The 19,598-nt window shown below is 40.2% G+C and overlaps 1 protein-coding gene across 1 annotated transcript in view; it reads right to left on the bottom strand.

The window, feature by feature from the left end:
• The window catches only part of LOC146687198 (contactin-associated protein-like 4), a 136,006-nt gene extending 117,592 nt beyond the window's left edge, over positions 1-18,414 (bottom strand). The window contains exon 1 of the mRNA XM_085440317.1: positions 18,238-18,414. Coding sequence (XP_085296443.1) covers positions 18,238-18,322 — 85 coding nt within the window. The 5' untranslated portion in view covers positions 18,323-18,414. The remainder of the gene's footprint in view (positions 1-18,237) is intronic.
• Between the last annotated feature and the right edge of the window lie 1,184 nt (positions 18,415-19,598).

Below are 19,598 nucleotides of genomic sequence, written 5' to 3'. Positions count from 1 at the left end.
TCTGTAGTTTCTTTCATGCTTGTGATGGACCAAGTTGAAAAACAGGAGGAGTCCCAGGAATCACTAGAAAAATATGGTTTTCATTTATTTAACCCACAAAAATTATATTTACAAAAGTAATAAATGTTGAGCTCATAAAAGAGGTCAAAGAAACAAAACTGAACTCAGGCAAAGACTGCAAACTTAACAAACCAAATGACTGCACGCACAAACATAACTGACCTCCACGAAATGACATACAAGGGTTTATATAATGGCTGATCAGACCATTGTGACACATGAGGGGTATCTAAACAAAACACAATCATAAATCACAGAACAATGCAGCACAATCTAGTTTGTTAATAAACTAAACACTAAAGAAGAAAATCAAAACCCATTAAACCCTGAACTCAAATACTTTGTTTTTAAATGAAAGAAAACACGCATTCTCCCCTTCAGTAGGAAGTGGTGGTGTGGTCCAGTTATCCCTCTTTGCATTTAATGGTTTCAAACCCTGGCTGCCATCTTTTGTCCACCAACTCCCAAGGATGATGGCAGGTAAGAAATAAAAAGACAAAGTTTAGTCAAAAATCAAAGTAATGAAGTGGTATGAATACATTGTGCACGCTTACAAATAGAACAAATGTATCCAAACCAATCAATACATTTAGTAACACACTTTAGTTTTCAATATGTTCAAATGAAGAAATGAAGAGTTACTGACTTTAGAGTGTGGCCCCAGGTTTGGCCATCACAATGCTCCTGCGCAAAATCGTGTTCATAGTCGTCATAGTTATTTCTAGTATTTCCTTGCCACTGTTAATGTTTTGTTCTGCACTCTTCTCATCAGCCCAAATAAAGGCTCGCTTTTCTCACACACACACACACACACACACACACACACACACACACACACACACACACACACACACACACACACACACACACACAGAGGACTTTACTGTTTTATAGGTCTATGTTTTTTTGTTTTATATCTGATCCTGACAAAACAGCAAGAGGAAGAATCCTCAGGTGGGGAAAAAAGTGATCTAATCAAAAATCAAACAGGGCAAAGAATGCATTCTCCAAGCTGAGAAACTTGATATTTACTACACAGCCACCCTGCCTGTCTGTGCACACTTTGCCACGAGTCAGAACAAGACTCTTATCTCTTCGTGACCAAAACTCCAGCGGCCAGTGCAACACAAAAAAGAAAAAAAAATGACCTCGGACAAACAATTTTCTACTTATTGCTAATGTCAGAGTTTTATATAAGGTGCATAACAGCTACGTTTTCTCTGCCTGTGCACAGCCTCTTCATACCTCAACTAAAACACAGAAAGAGCTGCAGTCACAGCATCTCTTCAGTTTTACTTTACAGCCATCCCCCCCGGGGAGTCATTAGAACAGCAAGTGCTCTTCAAAAAAAACTTCTTTGCAGATAATTTGATGTTCTCAAATGTCCTCTGCCTCACTCAGCTTTTTCGAGGGCTTGGGGAAAAAGAGAATAGTTTGATTTCTTTGACTAGCGAAGAGATTTGGTCCAAAGTTGTGACCAGTGTGGCAGAGCTTTCAGACTTAGCCTTTATAGGACAATGTAAGTGTGGGCAGCAGAGGATCCAAATGCAGACAGACTCAAGTTCACCACTGCTCAGAAATAATAAATAACTGAGAGACCACGGTTGCTTTTTGACTCTATAGCAAGCTGAAAAATCCAAAACTCAGAGAAGCACACACATAAAATGTTAAACCACCCATTTGACACCAAATAAGCACTCCAGTTCCTCCTCAGAAAAATGCTCATCCAGGTGATGATGATTGTAATTGCAGAGCAGAGGGCTGTAGATGACATCACTCAAGAGCAGTACTGCGCACATTTGTTCTGTGCCTGCCTTAGATTTAATCTTTCACTCCAGCTTGAAGTATTTTATCTTTGTGTTGATAATGTGTTTCACCGAAATTGAATTTTTTGTTTCCTGGTATGTCTGAATGAAATTTATCACACAGCTGCAATATGAGCGATCAAGACTTGAAAACTTCCTGCAGCTACTCTCAACTCCCTGACGACTGAGAGAAATAACAGACTCCGCTGTCAGTCCAAAAATCTGCTCGTATAAAAGTTCTAATTCTTTTCAGGAAACCATAAAATACTGCAGAAATACTGAGGCAAAAAATGTAGCTGTTATAGTGACACAATGGTTGTCCACTCTAAATAATGACGTCTAATCACTTATTGCTCACTTATGGCTTTGTCATGTTAGAGTAAAAATAAGACTGAAAACTCTTCGCAAACAGTAAAAATTGGTGGTCGCATGGTGATTGCACTGAATAGGCAACCTCCAAACAATCATGGCCTGACTTCTGTACATCTGTGTATTTTGACAGCAAAAAAATTGTGATTTCTGACAATTTACCACGGTTATTATCACAATTTAACAGCCAACTTGACCCATTTAAATGCAAAGCGTTAGCAGCTTGATCGCTGTCTTAATGCACCAATGTTACTTTGAAGACAACAGCAGACATCTTCTCCATCTGCAAAGCAAACATTTCAAAGGCAACAAGACTGCAAGTTCATTGCACATGTTTGCAGTAATTTTGTTAATGTCACAGGCTCTAACCACTGTTTTCTCTTGTGTGACTATCACATTTGTGAATGTTATGGCTATAGTCAAAAAACATCTGTCAGTGAGTCTGGCTTAATCGTAGGCAGTTTTGTAAGTCACGAGGAAGCCTAGCTGATATCTGACGTCAATGTGGCCAAGCTACTTTTAAAATTGGCTTAACATGCTGCAAGTTTGAGGCATTTCGGTATTTCAAAATGTTACAAAGCGCTTCACACTACATTCAGTCATTCACCCATTCACACACAGGCGATGGCAAGCTACATTGTAGCCACAGCTGCCCTGGGGCGCACTGACAGAGGTGAGGCTGCCGGACACTGGCGCCACCGGGCCCTCTGACCACCACCACTAGGCAAACATGGGGTTAGTATCTTGCCCAAGGATATTTGGCATGCAGTCAGGAGGCAGCCTGGGATCGAACCATCGACCTTCTGATTAGTGGCTGACCTGCTCTGCCACCTGAGCTACAGCCACCCCTGTAATAGGTTGTCTACAGACCTACTTCACAAGGCTGTGTTAATAGAAAACAACCCTCATTAACAGCCTGGTGGTCCTAGGGTTTGTAATACACTTGCAGAAACTCTGGATTCATCCATCATTCACCTCTTCTGTTGGTTATATTTAGAAATAAATTGTATTATAAATATCATATTCTATTAAAGTTATATTTATTAAGATCAGGTAAGCTGTCCAGAAGCACTTGAAGGTGGTCGCCCCAAAAGTGTTACTTGACATGTGTTGAATAGGTTGCTAACGCTAAGCTTGGGGTATTATAATACTTTGAGTAGACTAGCCCAGAATGTGAAGCTAACTAGATCCCGAAGAGGCAGTGAAGGGAGAAACCATTAACTACCTTCTACTGAAGCACAACCTGGTCTTTACTTGAAATGCAGTATTCTTTGGTGACTTAATTAGAAAGAAGATACAGAAAGAAACAGTAATATTCTCAGTCTGAAATCGGTTCAGTCTTCAGATTTCTTATATGGCTGGATCTATTTTTTTATGCCCAGGCATTAATATTTATACCAGTGCAGTCTTGGCAAACGCACACAAAGTTGCAGGGGTCTGCAAAAACAAAGAGCTGAACATGAAAACCCAGGCACACTCTACTAAAAGCCAGCAGGGGATTAAATTATAGAGCCATTTGACAATATGACTACAGAGAGACAGGAATGTACTAAGGTCTGAACAAAGCTATCCTCTCATTCTACCAATGTCTTCTTTTTCACCTCTGTGTTCTTTACTTCACCTCTCTTGACCCTCCTACTTCCCAACTGACGTTATACTTATTTTTTCCCCTTTTTCCTTGCTCTTCTCCCCTTTTCTACATATCTTGACCCTCATTCCTTAGTTTCTGTCATAACTGCTGCTATCCTCCCTGTCATTGTCCTCCTCCTCCTTCGTCTCCTGAAGTCAAGTCAGCTCATCTTATTGAAGTGAGGGGGTGCATCCAGAGAGCAGATGGTGACACATACACACATACAGCAAAATCAGTGAGGGATAAAATGGGAAAGGCAGAGGAAAATGTCACTGCAGTTGTGAGAAACACAGAGGGAATACTCCAGCCAGACAGCCTGCAGACTCTGACCCCTAAAGTTTATCCTTCCACACTTTATACAGCTCTCCCCACTTCTCATTCCTCCTCTTTCTCACTACCCATCTCTTCATTTTGTCCTCTTCTGTTTCACCTCAAAGTGCTTAGTTCTAATTTACCGCTGTCTTATTGTGTTGAAATTCAGCCTCACCCTTCTGTCTTTAATGGCCACTGACTCAGCTCTGTCCTCCTCTCTAATACAAACTGACTGGCCGTGCTTCTTCTCATCAGCAGTCGCTGCAGAATATCAGAGGAGCAGGCTGCAGAGCTGTGGTCATGCAGTACTGACTTCATAAAAAATACACAGCAGTGGCAGCATTAAGCTGTGATCAGCATCTATTTTTGTAACGAGGGCGAATTAGGAGCGTGAGGCATGAAGTTACTATATGTAATGACGCTGAACACACATTCGCTAATTAGCCTTGCAAAAGTGGAGAATAATGCAGAAGTCATAAGTACCATTTTAACAGACCAACACGCTGGAATTCAAGGTGAAACCTGTTCTGCAAAGGGAAAGACATGAAAATGTGACATTAATAATTCTCATAGCGGTCTGTGTCTCCAGAGCTCAGTGACACCACCTGTCTCCTTCTGCGACTCGATGTTGAGCCAGTTTTTCATCATTTTTCTACTGGGCTCAAGTAAGGGTAAAGGCAATGACACAACTGTCACAGAGTAGTTGTTCATTTTCCAGCTTGCTAGTAGTGGAGGGTTAACATAAATGATGACAATAACTAATCAGAAAACAATACTTTGAAATGTCTAGAGAAGCTTCTGTATATGTTGTTACTCTAGTACACGAGACAAATTTATTTTATGCATTCTTATTATTGGGCCCATAAGGACATTTATAGTTTTCAAGTTTTGTAAGTATTAATTTCTAGGAATATAACAATAATTAATTCACACTGAGTCACATTTGGCCTTAAAAGCCTTTTCACACTGTTTCCATTCCTTGGCTTTTTAATAGCAAACCTTCCACCGAGACCATTTTTATTGAGGCTTTGGCAAATAGTAGATGGATCAACTGAAGGACCACATACATCTAAGGTCCTGTGTCCAGTCTTTGCTGACACAGGACCTGAGCTGGGTTCAGCTGCTGTTCATCTGCTGCAGGTAGTTTTGTACGCCGGCTACTTCTTCTTTTGTTCTCATCTTGTCCAGTTTCCCCAAATTTTTCAAGGACACACTGAACACAGTGCTGACATATGCAAAAGCTCTTTGGGAATCACCTTTTTTGTGCAAAAATACAAATATTGTGCTCTTGCAACAAAGTTCCTAAAGATATCTAAAACTGGTTCTTTGCCAAGATGTCTGTTTTATGTATACAGTGGTTCTCTGCTTCATCCCTGGCCTTTCTGATTCTTGAATGTTTCATAGGTCAGTGTTAAGTGGCTTAACAAGAAAAACAATTCCTCTGAAAACAAAAAATAAAAATAAAAATTAGTGTAAAAGCACAAAAAAAATTCCTGGATAATGTGGGAGAAGTATTGCTTAAGGCCACTTAATAAAATGACGAGAAAGTCTGGCTCCTTGGGAGCAAAATATAAAAAAAATGAAGAGTGGCACAAGATTTTGGAAATAACTGTAGATGTAGGCTATTATTTAATAGTATGGTTGTATTGTTGTTACTCTAAGCATCACCAATGCACGTTGGTTATACTGTTGGTCATGCTTGCATTTAGGTCTGTGTTTTTACATGCATATTTACATGCTTTTTTTAAACGTATGCAAACATTTTCAAAGCTTTATGAAAAGTTACCTGACAGCGAAAACCAAAGCGAAAGAATGAAGAGAAAACGTCTGCACCGCCGTGGCAGAAGGACAGACCTCAGTAGAAGTAGCACTTCCAGAAGACTATTAAAGTGACAACAAGTTCTCTGGGATGATGATTACCTCACAAGATAAATGGTTTCATTGTTTTTGGGAGCCAGGTTTCTTCTTATGGGTGGCCTTGGAATAAAAAATAAACCCATCCACCATGTCCTAATGTCAAATGACTGCACTTTAATCCTCTGTCAGGTCCTCACTTACTGGTTCTTATGATATTAAATCCAGATTCATGGCTGGTGGTTTCTCGCTTCCTCTGTAACCTTGACTCCATCATACCCCATTCATGACTCTATATTGCACAAATTTACATAAATGACCATTAAGAATCCATGACAAGGTTTTATTCTCAGCCACTTTTTTCAATATTCCTATGTTTATGTTCTTCTCTGTGCAAATAAGCAGCTCATTGAGAAGCAGTAAATTCCCTTGAGTCAAGACTGCGACACACCTGAAATATGCTGCTGAGTCAGCACCATCCTCTGCATTTTCATTATCGTATTAATACTGAAAGCGATACGGTATACTTTTACATTTACAACTCCCTAATATTCCCCTAGAGCCTCCACAGCCTAAATGACCCCCCTTTTTTTTGAAAAACTTTAATTTAATCTACCAATCAGCATTCAATATCTGAGTACTTATCTGCATAAATTACCACACCATGCTGTCTTTAATTTGATGTAATTAGCAAAAACTACTGCCAAGATAACTAAAGCATAATAGACTCTTTTTGGTGTCTACCTCAGTTTAGCATGATCAATGCACAGAATGGCAGCAGGTGGTAAGAAGAAAAAAAAGATTCACGACCAGATTGAATATGAATGAACATTACCTCCACTTTCCCAGGAGTCTGCTTCACATGACAAAACGTCTGACTCCCAAATAGCTTTTCAAACTGACTTTGAAGCTACGACAGGAGAGGACACCTTTCCTTCTCTCAGCAGGCAGAAAGTAAACTGACAACTAATAACAGCTTCAGGTTGAAAACTTCTCTCCTTGAGGACACAGAGAAACCAGTGAGTCACCATCGCTGAAACGCCAAGGAAAAATGCAAATGAGCGCGCGCACACACACACGTAAAGTAGGAGTGTGGTGGTATTATCTGTCATTAGGCTAGGATTAAAGTCATTTAGTGTTCTTGAGATTATCTGTCATTAGGCTATGATTATAGAGCACACTCCAGTGGCTCTAAATCAGCTCTGCGGGGAGATAAATACCTCGAGAAAGACTGATGAGACTGAGAAGTAGAAGGCAAGCACAAGACTGGGAACATACCTGAAGATGATAGCTGGGAAAGTGAGAGCAATCATCAGTCTTTCATGTGTGGATGATGAGTAATATGATTAATGACTGACTAGATAAGAAAAAACTATTTCAGAGGCGGCTAAGAAAGATAGTGTCACGTTAATAAATAATAGGGTGTGTGTTATCATAGCTGACCCATCTATTGATCGAAAGCTGACTCCATATTTCTTCCCACTGTTCCCACACCACCTACATGATCCAGAGCTGAAAGTCCAGAGATGAGAAAGAGTGCAATTATGTTTACAACTCCCAGCTGTGACTACAAGCTACAATATGTTTCCATTCATAATGTTACACTGCCTAAAATGATAAGACCCACAGTCAAATGGGACCAACTTGTCCATGAGTATTTGGACAGTGACCCGACTTTCATTATTTTGCCTCTACACACCACCACAGCAAATTAATGCGTAGAATCCAACAGCCAGAATGTGACTAAATGAAGACCTTTGGATTTAATTCTAGTGTTTTAACAAAAGTATCATGTTGAATGTTTTGGAGTTACAGTTACATTTTAGTTCCCTATTTATAAAGAAATTAATTTAGCACGGAAAGGCACATACTTTGTTTAATCCAACTCATTTTTCGAAAGTTTGTACAATGTTATGTCCTCAGTCACTATTTTAAAGCCTTATTTAATAAAATGTGACCAAACGTGACACATTTACCCCACATGTCTTTTGTCCTGCCATCCTTCTCTCACCCCAACGGTCGGGGTCCCTGAGCCTGGTTCTGCCGGAGGTTTCTTCCTGTAAAAAAGGAGTTTGTCTTTCCCACTGTTGCCAAAGTGCTTGTTCATAGCGGGTCATATGATTGTTGGGATTTTCTCTGTATGTTTTATTGTGGGGTCTATCTTATAATATAAAGCGCCTTGAGGTGACTGTTGTTGTGATTTGGCGCTGTGTAAATAAAATTGAATTGAATTACAAGTGACCAATCTGCAGCAAGTCTAAGATGTAGTACCAGATAAATTATCTAACGCTCAGTAAATAAGCACATATTAAGATTTTGTTTATTATCAATAATCATGCTATTTTTTAAAAAAAAAATTTACATTAACTGAAAGATGGTAGCTATAGTGAAGAAAGAACAAAACATCAGAAACCCTCAGTAAATACGATATTGCCTTTCAATTTACTGTGATAAACAGATTCAGCCAGACCTTGCCCATGGCACTGAAACGAATGACTTGTGGAGTGAAGTCATGGACAATTATTAGATGAATGATGAACAATAGGGGGGACTCTCTAGGGAATAAAAGGCTGAAGGACAACTTGGGCTACTGGACTGAGAAAGCCATGGGCTGTTTTTTTCCCCCTCTGGTTGTGGCTCTTAGATGGCAGTCCAAATCCATTTACAGGGAATCAACTTTGACAGTAGATTTAGATAGCCTTTAAAATCATTACTTATATTTTTAGCTGTTCTCTTCCTTCTTGGAAAGCTGTTTGCTTTCTTTCATTTGTTCACCTTGCTCATTCAATCATTTTGTACGAGTTTGAGTCTGTTGTATAATATTCCAAACAGCCCAGCTCGCATCTACATATTCACCCTCTAATCCGGTTGTATAAATACATATTGAAGAATTTTAAGGTTTATTATATACTCTGCTTTCTAACTAATTCTGCACTTAAGCAGCCATTTAGCAAGCATTTAGACCGTGAATACACCGTAATCTTAAGCCTCGGCTCGAGGAAGCAAAGGCAGGGAGTGTCCTCTTATCCTAGGAGAAACATTAGTGCATTTAGCAGGAGGTCAGAAGTGTCTCCTTCACTTCAGGCAGCTACATCTTCATATTAATGTGCTTACATAAACCTTAACCTCATGTTTGCTTAAAACACCTCGGGCCAATATAATTAATTTAAACCTACCCCGAGAAGAGAAACATGCATAAATTATTATATGCACCTACTCACTGAAACACTCATCAACCAGATGGACTACACCATGGTCATCACAGGAAATAGCAGATTGAAACTGTCTTTAAAGGGCACACCAGCGACTTTACTCAAGATGTTTAGTTTGGTTGCCATTCTGTGGAAGGTAAACTTTATGTCTTCTATAGTTGTATAATTTCTGAAATGAGCCAAAGCAAGAATTAAAATCTGAATATCTTGGTTGCTTTATTTCAGTCGTAGTTTGGATGAAGAAGAATTTCCAGGAAGTGCAACGGATAAATTGATCTCTTTTTCAGAATGGAAACATGCAAAAGTGTTACAATCCCTGGGTGTTTTGAGTTTTGTTTAAACTTTGCATTTCTTAGTTTCTCTGTTTATTAATAGTCTAAAGGTTTGTTTCACACCTAGTTTACTTCTGGGCTTTAGTTTATTTTGTGTTCCTTGAATTCCTTTTGTTCCCATGTCTGGTCTAGCTCCATTTGTGTTTTTGTCTTGCAATCCCTTGTGCCGAGTTAGGTGTTATTCCTCAGTGTCTTGTTCTTGTTTTCTCTATGTTGCTTAGTTTTCTCATTTGTGTTTTTTTTTTTTTTTTATCAGTTAAGATTGTTTCGTATTCCTTCTTTGACCTGTCATTCTTCCCTTGTGTTCTCATGCCTTGTCTAATTTTCGCCTGTCTTTGATTCTGTGTTTAGTAATTTCCTGATTAATTTTGATGGTCTTGTGCTTGGTATTGAGTTTTGCCTCCCCTGTCTCATTAATCCTGATTTACTTCCTTATGTGTTCCTTTGCGTCCCCATCTTATCTTTGTCCTATTGTCTTTCCATGTTCCCCTATCTAGTCTTCCTGTTCTGCTCTATGTTAGCTCGTGTTTCCTGTTCAGTTGTGTCTTCCAGCTTTCCTGTGCTGACCAGTGCTTCCTATGACTCATGTCATTTACTTCCTCGCCTCACCTAGTGGTCCCTTTAATTTATATTATGTGTTTTTGAAGCTGCAGCATTAAAGCTATTATGTGAGTTCACACCTGGCTTCTCAAACTTTCCATTTGGGTCTGCAACCTGTTCAGCGCACAGCACTAGATGATAAAAAGGTTGTTATGAGTGTGTTTGTGTAGAAATGTCTCAGACTCTAAAATTATGCTTTTGTAACTGTTGTAGTAGACTCAAAGCAGTTTGCAAACTGATCAAAACTTTCATATAATGAGTCATGTTTATTGAACTGGGTTATAGTTCTTCCATGTGGCTGTTTGTTAGATTTAGGTAACAAGGCACTTCATTAGGTATAAGACAAAAAGTCAAGTTGTATAGATGTCTAAAGGGAAAACGCCCTTCAGCCCCCTTAGTCTTACACATCACTTTCCAGGTAAGTTAAATATCACAAATTTCATGCTTCTACATTATAGTTCTGTTACAGTGCTATGCAGTCAAACCGTGTCAGAGACACATTCACACTACAGCTAATTTAGATAGACCAATTAATCCAACACCAGCCATGTCTTTGGGGTAGATGGAAACCAGAGTACCCAGGGAGAACACCACACAGAACCACCAAGCTCCTTGTTAAGGTTAAATATCCGTGCTTGAATTGAAATATGTTTACCAGATGTTTGAAAACCAACTTTTTTTTCGATTTTTATGAGTAATGAATCCCATCAGAAAATAAACTACTTAAGTAGTTTGCCTGGGTTTGCAGAGCAACATGGACATAAACATCAGGGGGGAGTAAACACAGACAGAAGAGGGGAAATGAATTTTGAACCTGATCCTTATAATAACTGCTTTTGGTTGACAGGACATTAGACACTGAACAGTGTCCAGTGGAATTTATTCACTAATTAGAGATGGCTTGTACTGCATCTGCTGAAACCACACCCAGCTTTGAATAATACAGGCTTTTGTGTTTCATTATTAGTACACAACAGCCATGGGGAAATCAAGGCCAGCGAATCAATAACAGAGTTTAATACAGTTGTATACATTCCTCAGTTGGTTTGTCCTTTGGCAAGCTGCTAATAAATCTTTGGATATGGGTACAACACTGTTTAGTTGTGTCGTTCACAGCTGCTAACAGTAACAGACGCACCATGTAATTAAATAACCAAACCGGATATATCTCACATGTACCAAAGCTTTGCTCTGATAAAAAACTGTTATCCACAAAAAGCAATATTCCAGGAAATCTGAGGGTTTTTTCAAACACTGGCAAGTTATTATGTCCCAATAAAACATCAAAATTAATTAAACAAGCCTCTAATTAATCTAGAAATATATTCAGGGCTGTGCCATACTTCCTACATTGTGCTTAAGGACACACAAAATAAAACTGAACAAAGTGAAACATGAAAACTTTCTAAGGGTACAATTAGATCAAAGAGATAAACAGAGTGGTCCGTGCCAGAGTACCTACTCTGTTATCGATAATGTTATTCAAGGACATGTATAATTGTGGGATTGGGAATCTCTTTTTTACAGCGTTTTTCAGCCACTTTGGTCAAAATAGCTGACAGTAGTTTGCAGCAAATTCAAGGGCCACTCTAACTCCAACCTGCAGGAGGTGGAGTTCATTCATGGGCCACTACAGTATGTTGACCCAAACAAGGCTGCAAAATAGAGCAAGGGCAATTGTGCCAACTGCAGTTCAAGTTCACTCACAGAATGAGAAACTCTCTTGATAACAAACTCACATTATTGCTTGGCTCGATATTTGTTATAAATAAAATATTTGCAAGGAAAGACGAAAACTCAAACAGTGACTAATAAACAACAATTTTGCTGTTTTGTTTCAATTTCACCACTCTGATAAACCTGCTGTCTACTGCTTTGACATAAACAAGTGCCAAAAATAGCATTAATTGTCACCTGGCCATTGATGGAAACTAAACTGAAGAGAACAATTCCAAAAACATGATGACATTTTTTTAGTATTGTGAGTTTCTCAAAAGCCACTGGCACTGGAGATAACAGATGGTAAAAATTTGGGTTTAGGAAACTGGGAAGAAAAAACGACTGCCTTGCGTGGAGAATTGAAAAGTGTCTGGAGCACCGCAAAGAGGAGAGGTACACAAAAATTACACAAACAGAAAAATGCATTAATCGTACTAACACAAACACACATGCAATGAAGCTCATGAAGATCAAACAGTATTTTAAGCATGCGTTTCTGTGACCATCATCTTGTCCGGTTCACTCAGTAGGTTAAGAAGTGATACATAGACTAGTGAACTAGTATTATTTTTGGGGAAGGATGATTGAATCATAGCAGGGGTCAAACAGAATGATGCAGGAGGGTCAGATGAGTGGAGACTAATAGATTCTTGAGTTTCTTGTTTCTGATGTGTGAGGGAGGTCTTATCGTGACACACATCTGGGTACATGGGGGAAAACAAAACTCATTATCTAATAGAATATTGCTGTTGTGTGAGGTGTGACTGGTGGATGAATGTTTTGGGGATTTACTGATGCATTTTTTTTTTGGTACCACTTTGAACCTGCCAGTTTTGATCTATCATTCTAAGAGAGTATGCTTAGACAACTTCTAAAAAGAGGCCTTCATATTTTTTGATTTTTAACAGTGCACTGAGATTTTTTGTTTGGCAATTTTCTCTTTTTCAAGCAGGCCTGCAATATCGGGATCGAAAGCGCTACACAACATGTTGAACAATCGCAAGTGAGCTTCTCCAAAATTAAAATGGGCTCGGGAGAAAGCCACTTATTTGGGACAATCAAAAAAACAAGTCCCTGTCAAAAAGGATTCAGCGAGGTAATCCAGTCTAAATTCTTTTTTTTCTTTTTTGAAATGACGTCATTGCTGGCAGTAGAAACTTATTGCGTCACGAGAGGTTCTACTGTCAGCAAATAAAAAACGGGGACTGACTGGACTGACAAATGCTTGACTGACTTGACATCAGTATGCAAGATTGCACCTCCACCCCGAGTGACCAAAGGGTGGATGTATGTATGTTTCTTTTTACAGGAGCAGAAAGATGACAGCAACAGGTTGCATGAGCTTTTGGGCCGTGCTGACTTAACCTTTTAATTGCCACTTTCTGTGTCTTTGTGAATTTACCAGCAGTGTGTTATTCATGACCTTGTATTGTTTACAGTGCAGAGGTCACTGTGAGAAAGTGTGCATACAGATGTGTTGCGCTAACATCTACATCACTTTTTCCACCGCAGAGGGTTAATCGTGGGATCTAATCACATGATTTACAGCAGGACACACCGCTGGCTAATGTTTTTTTTTACGACAGGGCTTGAAGTGAAACTACTCCAGGGGAGAAGCCCTGGGAATTTTTAAGAGACAGTGCACAACTTTATTGTGCATGTCTAATTGTGATAACCTGACATAGGGCAAAAGAGGGTTTTCTGGGGAAGTTTTCATTTTTAAATTGCAGAGACCGTGACATGAGGGATATGGAAGGATTGACTGAGGTGCAAATGTAGACCATGACCAGGAGAGAAGGCTTCAAGAGGACCAGTGAGAAGCAGGGACCATCTCCAGGACAGCTGACAAACGACAGTGGGCTGCACAACTGGGCTGCACCACTGGGCTTCCAAAGGATTGTCACGAGGAGATTTTGAACAGCAAAATCTTAAAATAAAATGAAAGAGTTTCGATGTTGACGTTGAGGAAGACAACTAAGGTGTACGACGTGCTCTGCCTTAAATCGTCCGTGGCGTTGGAACAGAAATCAAGGGATGGAGAGAGCGTGCCAAGCTCCAAAAGTGAGAGCGCAGAGGGAGATCAGTGTTGGAATTATGACTCTGTAAATGGCACAGACACCAGGAGCCATGACCGTGACTGAGAATGAGAATGACCACCTAATGCAGTTTCACTTTGCCATGCAAAGTACTTTGACACTCTGGAGAAGACCTTTCCTCTGGATCATTGTTGTTTCCATTTGCATGTGAGAGCTTAGATTGTGGGGAAGATTAAAGATGAACAAAGGGTGGTGGGAGAACAGTGAAGTGAGGATACACAGTGTGAAACTCCTTTAAGTGTACAATAATGTTGATATGATATACAGAATGTCAGGAAAGAAATTCTGGTATTAATGTGATTCTTGATTTAAGAATCAAAGGGTGGGATTGTATAGGAATTTCTTTTACTTCTGTATTAATCACATTATTTTATTGTATAACGCCTTGGTGCCACTGGATTTAAACAAGTCTCATACTCATACATTAAGACAAATGGTGGGGGTGTAGTAAGGAAGTTGGGGGAAGCAGACAGCTCCACAGGAAGAGTCTTTTGTCTCTTTGAGGACTCTGGTAGGTAGCAAGGGAGTGTGAAACAGCCTTTTGTTCCTGAAGAAGGTATTTAACTGAGAGCCATGCTAGGCTCAGAGAGACTCTGCTGAACGTCTGCCCCGCAGTCATGCAGGCTCTCCACAAGCTTGGTTTTCTGTTCTTTGTGTGTTTGGATTAAAGAATGTTAGCTACCGCTCACTGCTCGTCTGCAGGCTTTATTTAAATGGAAAACTTCCACAACAATATGCAGAAGGCTGATGTGACAGAGAAAAATGTAAGGGACCGGGTGAGGTGGAGGCAGATGATCTGCTGTGGCAAGTTCTGAAGGAAGAAGGTAAAAGAAGAAAAACTGTCAAATGACAGAATAAAAGACAGCTGTAGAAACAGCTGTGGAAATTGTTTGCAGTTATTGTGTCAGTTAATCAGGGACTACAGCTCAAATTTATCTAAGTACCTCACAGACTCATCCAGATATGATTAAAAGTAATCGTGTTTCAGTTGTTTACCTTCGAGATTTGATTCAATTCAATCTAATTTTATTTATATAGCATCAAATAACAACAGTCACCTCAAGGCACTTAATATTGTAAGCTCAAGACCCTACAACAATACAGAGAACCCCCAACAATCAGACGACCCCATTTGAGCAAGCACTATGGCGATAGTGAGAAGGAAAAACTCCCTTTTAACAGGAAGAAACTTCTGACAGAACAGGGCTCAGGGAGCGGCGGCCATCTGCCGTGACCGGCTGGGGGTGAGGGGAGGGAGACAGGACAAAAGACATGCTGCGGTAGAGAGCCAGAGATGAATAATTACTCATAATTAAGTGCAGAGCGATGTATAAACACATGGTGAGTGAAAAGAGGTCAGAAAAGGAGAAATGCTCAGTGCACCATCGGAAGCCCCAAGCAGCCTAGGTCTATTGCAGCATAACTTAGGGTAGATTCAGGGTCACCTGATCCAGCCATAACTATAAGCTTTGTCGCAAAGGAAAGTTTGAAGCCTAATCTTAAAAGTAGAGAGGGTGCCTATCTTCCGAATCCAAGCTGGGAGCTGGTTTCACAAAAGAGGCCTGAAAGCTGACTTCCATGCTACTTTTAAATATCCTGGGAAGCACAAGTAACCCTGCAGTCTGAGAGCGAAGTGCTCTGTTGGGATGATATGGTAGTATGAGTTCTTTAAGATAAGATGGGGCCTGATTATTCGAGACCTTAAATGTAAGGAGCAGAATTCTCAATTCAATTCTAGATTTGACAGCAAGTGAATGAAGAGAAGCCAATATAGGGAAAATATAAAAAATATTTTTAAAAACAATTTTGGTACCAAGAATCAATTTATTGGTTTGGAATCATAAGAAATCAAAAGTAATGAAGAAGTTTCAGCGCCTGATGTTGTTATGCGAGACAGATTTTGTGATTTGAATGAAACCTTTTAGTAATACGTTTGGTCTCTGCTGAGACTGCACCGACCTGCCCTTCACTGCTCTACTTTCATAAACAAGGTTTTTCAAAATACACAGAACTCTGTCACGCTGTTGATATCAAAAGGTGATTAAATGCGCAGTGACTTTGCGGCCCTGCTGTTTCACTCACACACTCACTTTCTTGAATCTCATCACACAAAACCCAGCGCTCCACTCCTCCGGCTAACAAGTCATTGGAGCACCATCTGTGGCTGTTAAAATATGTATTTCTACTTTGTTGTCATTTAGTACCTCAGCCATAATGAACAGTGAACCATCTCCAGGGGTGGTGGAGATGTAGATATAAGGCTAAGTCTAAAACCTGCAGCTGGTGTTCTCTCTCCCCCCTCCGCCCCTGCAGTCTTAACTTATTACGCTGCTGTGGTTTATGGTCCATGCATGATGAGTGTGCTGCTGGGTCAGGCTGTGCGACACAAACAGAGAGAGACAGGCAGAGAAAGAGGGGCCAAAACAATTTAAAGCTGGACCAACAGAAAATTGATATATTTCTATCTACTGATAAGTGAAATGCTGTAAAAAGGCTTTTTTTTTTTTTACAACATGAGAGAAATGGTAGTGGGAGGAACAAAAGCACACGGAATGAGTTTTCAGAAATGACCCAAAAAAGGAGTGTGTCAGGAGAAAGAGTACAAATAGTGAGCAAAATAAAGTGATGTGGCCATGACACTGACAAAATAAGCAGGTGGGGAAATCAAAAGAGGAAGGAAGTGACACGATACAAGCAGCCGTTCTATTCAGATGCAGCTGCAGAGCAAAGACCCAGGTAATGGGGAGCACAACAAGATGGCATTATAGAGAGAAGCGGAGCGAGAAGACGAAAAAAGGAAATCTGCTGTATAGAGACGAAGCTGACAGCAAACAGAGAGACAAAGAGAGAGAGAGAACAGAAATGAGCAGAGACATGAGTGCATTTAAGCAAGAGAAGAGAGGCGCAGCGGGAGGAAAAGGAGCAGAAAGGATATGATACGGCGGAACAGCTGAGGAAATTAAGCTATTTTGGTGAAGCTGTAGTGTATAGTGGATCTGATAACTTGACATCACCTGCGCCCCCTCATCCATCCAGCTACAGAAGAAAGAAAGAATCTGTCTGCAACTCACTCTCTTTACTGTCTTTCACCTGACCATCTTTCCATCAAACTGCAGCAGAACCACAAATAATGGTGCAGATTGCTTCCTTTGTCACTTTTATGGTAATGTGCCACATTATCATAAAGATGTGTCACAAAGTGTCACAGAGAGGGCTACAAGGATGCAGACTGCAAGAATGAAATACTGAAAATGGACAAAGACGATGGTGTTGGTTCTTCAGCTAAGAAAAGTCAAGGAAGAGAATGAAGAAGAAGACATGAAAAGAATGAACAAATAGAGCATCTGGTCTCATATCAGGGAAGTGTGGAAAAGGAGAATAAAACCACGGAGAGAACTTTTACATCTGTTTCAGTTAAAAATTGCAATGGCTTATTACACATAAAGATTCACATCAATTCGTCTCCATTTTCCTCTTTTTTCGTTAACTCCAGCGAAATGTGGACGATCTCAGACCTGCCTCCACGTTTACAGATGACCTGAGCTATAAAATAACTGCTCAGTTAGATAAAGAAGTTGCGGAATCAAATTGTCTCTCCGATCTGCGTTCCACATTTTTCTCTCTCCCACACCTGACTCCTGTCAGATGTGCGTGTGTGTACGAACAGACGTGGCTCAGTTCCAGGATGATCGTCACGGTGTACTGAACACCAAATTAACTATGAAGTAACAATGTGCTTTTAGAGCATGCAAAGCAAATTAACTGCCGTCTTCAGCTTAGATTAAAATACATATGTTGATACCTCTCCAGAGCAACACCGTCCTCGTTTTCGTGGCCAAGCTCCCTAAGAGGAAATATTTTACCATGAATAAAATGTGAGGATTAAATATTTAAAAGTCGGAAAGGTGAAAATCTGCATTGTAAATAAGGTCGACTTCACTTTATGTGTGTAATTTTGATGCTGATAGAGTTTTAGTAAACAAGAGGAGATCTGATCACTCTTACTACAGCGAACCACTTCGGTACAGTGATGCGCAACAGAGGCGCGCCAATTCTCAGAGCAGCACCACATTTTCCTCATCATCACAACAAGTTCACCAAACAACAGACTCAACACATTTGCACACAGTACAGAGACAAGAAACTCTGATTTTCCAAAAAGAAATTAAACACTGCTCTGTGCGGTCTGCGCTGCCCGCACTCCCCGCATATCCTCCGGGAAAAGTAAGACGCGCACAGCCGGCTCACCTTCTCCGGTTGTCCCGTAAGAGATGGAGAGAAGCAGGGCGACGTGAGCGATAATCCAAGCGACTCTTTTAGTCCCCAGATCCATGATGAAGCGGCAGGAGGCTGCAGAGAAGCCCGGCGGCTGCTGGAGGAGAGACGGTCGACCTCTCCTCTCCAGCTACAAGAGAGATCTCCTCAAGCGCGAGGTAAGCGAGGAGGAGGAGGAGGGGGCAGAGAGAAAATAAGAGAGGGAGAGAGGTGGCTGAAGTGTGTTGTGCAGTCCCGTCCAGTTTATCAGAACTTAAATATTTCTGGATGTTTCAGTCAAAGATAATTGTTCTCAGGTTTTGTTTTGTTTTTTAGCTATATGCTAATATCACCATGCTAAAATAGTCATTGTCATTTATGTTTAGCTACCCACTGTAAGAGTGACTTTTCTTGACTATGGCTCAGGAGGTAGAGCAGATTGTTAACCAATCAGATCTTTGGTGGTCAGCTTCTCCAGTCTGCATGTTTAAGTATCCTTTATCAACACAATGAACTTCTGTATCCTGAGTCCAATTTGAATCCACACACACACACACACACAAAAAAAAACCCCCACACTCCTGTGGTTTCTGAAGACATTTAGAAAATCTGGAGAACTATTGCCCAGCACCAATTTTAAAGATTACAAGAAAATCTGTCCCCTTAAATTCAAAATATAAAGAAATGAGAGATGGCTAAACCCTTTTGAATGTTACTGTATATGAACCAGTTAGCCCAAAACAGCTAAAATAAATTATATAAAGAACATGTGTTCATACAGAGTTGTGTAGCAGTTTGGTGTCATATGAAAGTGAATAATATCCACAAGCAATAACCGATGATGCATTTAGTGCAAACTAGATACAATGGGAGCAGCAGTGACACTGAGGACTGTGTTTCGGAAGAGATAACAGAGGAAGTACATGACTGTATAACCCCAGGGTGAGTGTAACATGTACAGCATGTACAGCAGTGTGAAAGACAATAGCAGGCAGTGAGCATGACAGTGAGTGGGAGGCTGATCATACCGACTTCTCGGGAAATAACCAACCTAGAATCGAAATGAGAAGATTTGTATGGTCATATTCAGGTCGTGAGAGATTCCAGTTCTCTGATCAGAAACAGCAGAAACAAAGGAAGATGGGTTCAATATAAAACCAACTGTGCTAAATAAATCGAGCAGTTATATGTCATTCCTGAAGGGAAGGGTTGGATTTTGCTGGCAGATGAAATCAAGTGTCAATCTGTATCATTTGTCACGGCCTGATAGCGGCAACTTTATGCAGATATTATTCTCTTCTGCAAGAATCAGATTCCTTACAGATTAAGAACATAAATTAAATGAATGCCAATGA

This window comes from Copadichromis virginalis, linkage group LG18 (assembly GCF_057382275.1).
Source record: "Copadichromis virginalis isolate Kocher_CV1m ecotype Utaka linkage group LG18, C_Virginalis_male_GT1.1, whole genome shotgun sequence".
Taxonomy (NCBI): Eukaryota; Metazoa; Chordata; class Actinopteri; order Cichliformes; family Cichlidae; genus Copadichromis; species Copadichromis virginalis.
Note: the sequence above shows the minus strand (reverse complement) of the source record. Positions and strands in the feature narration are given on the sequence as shown.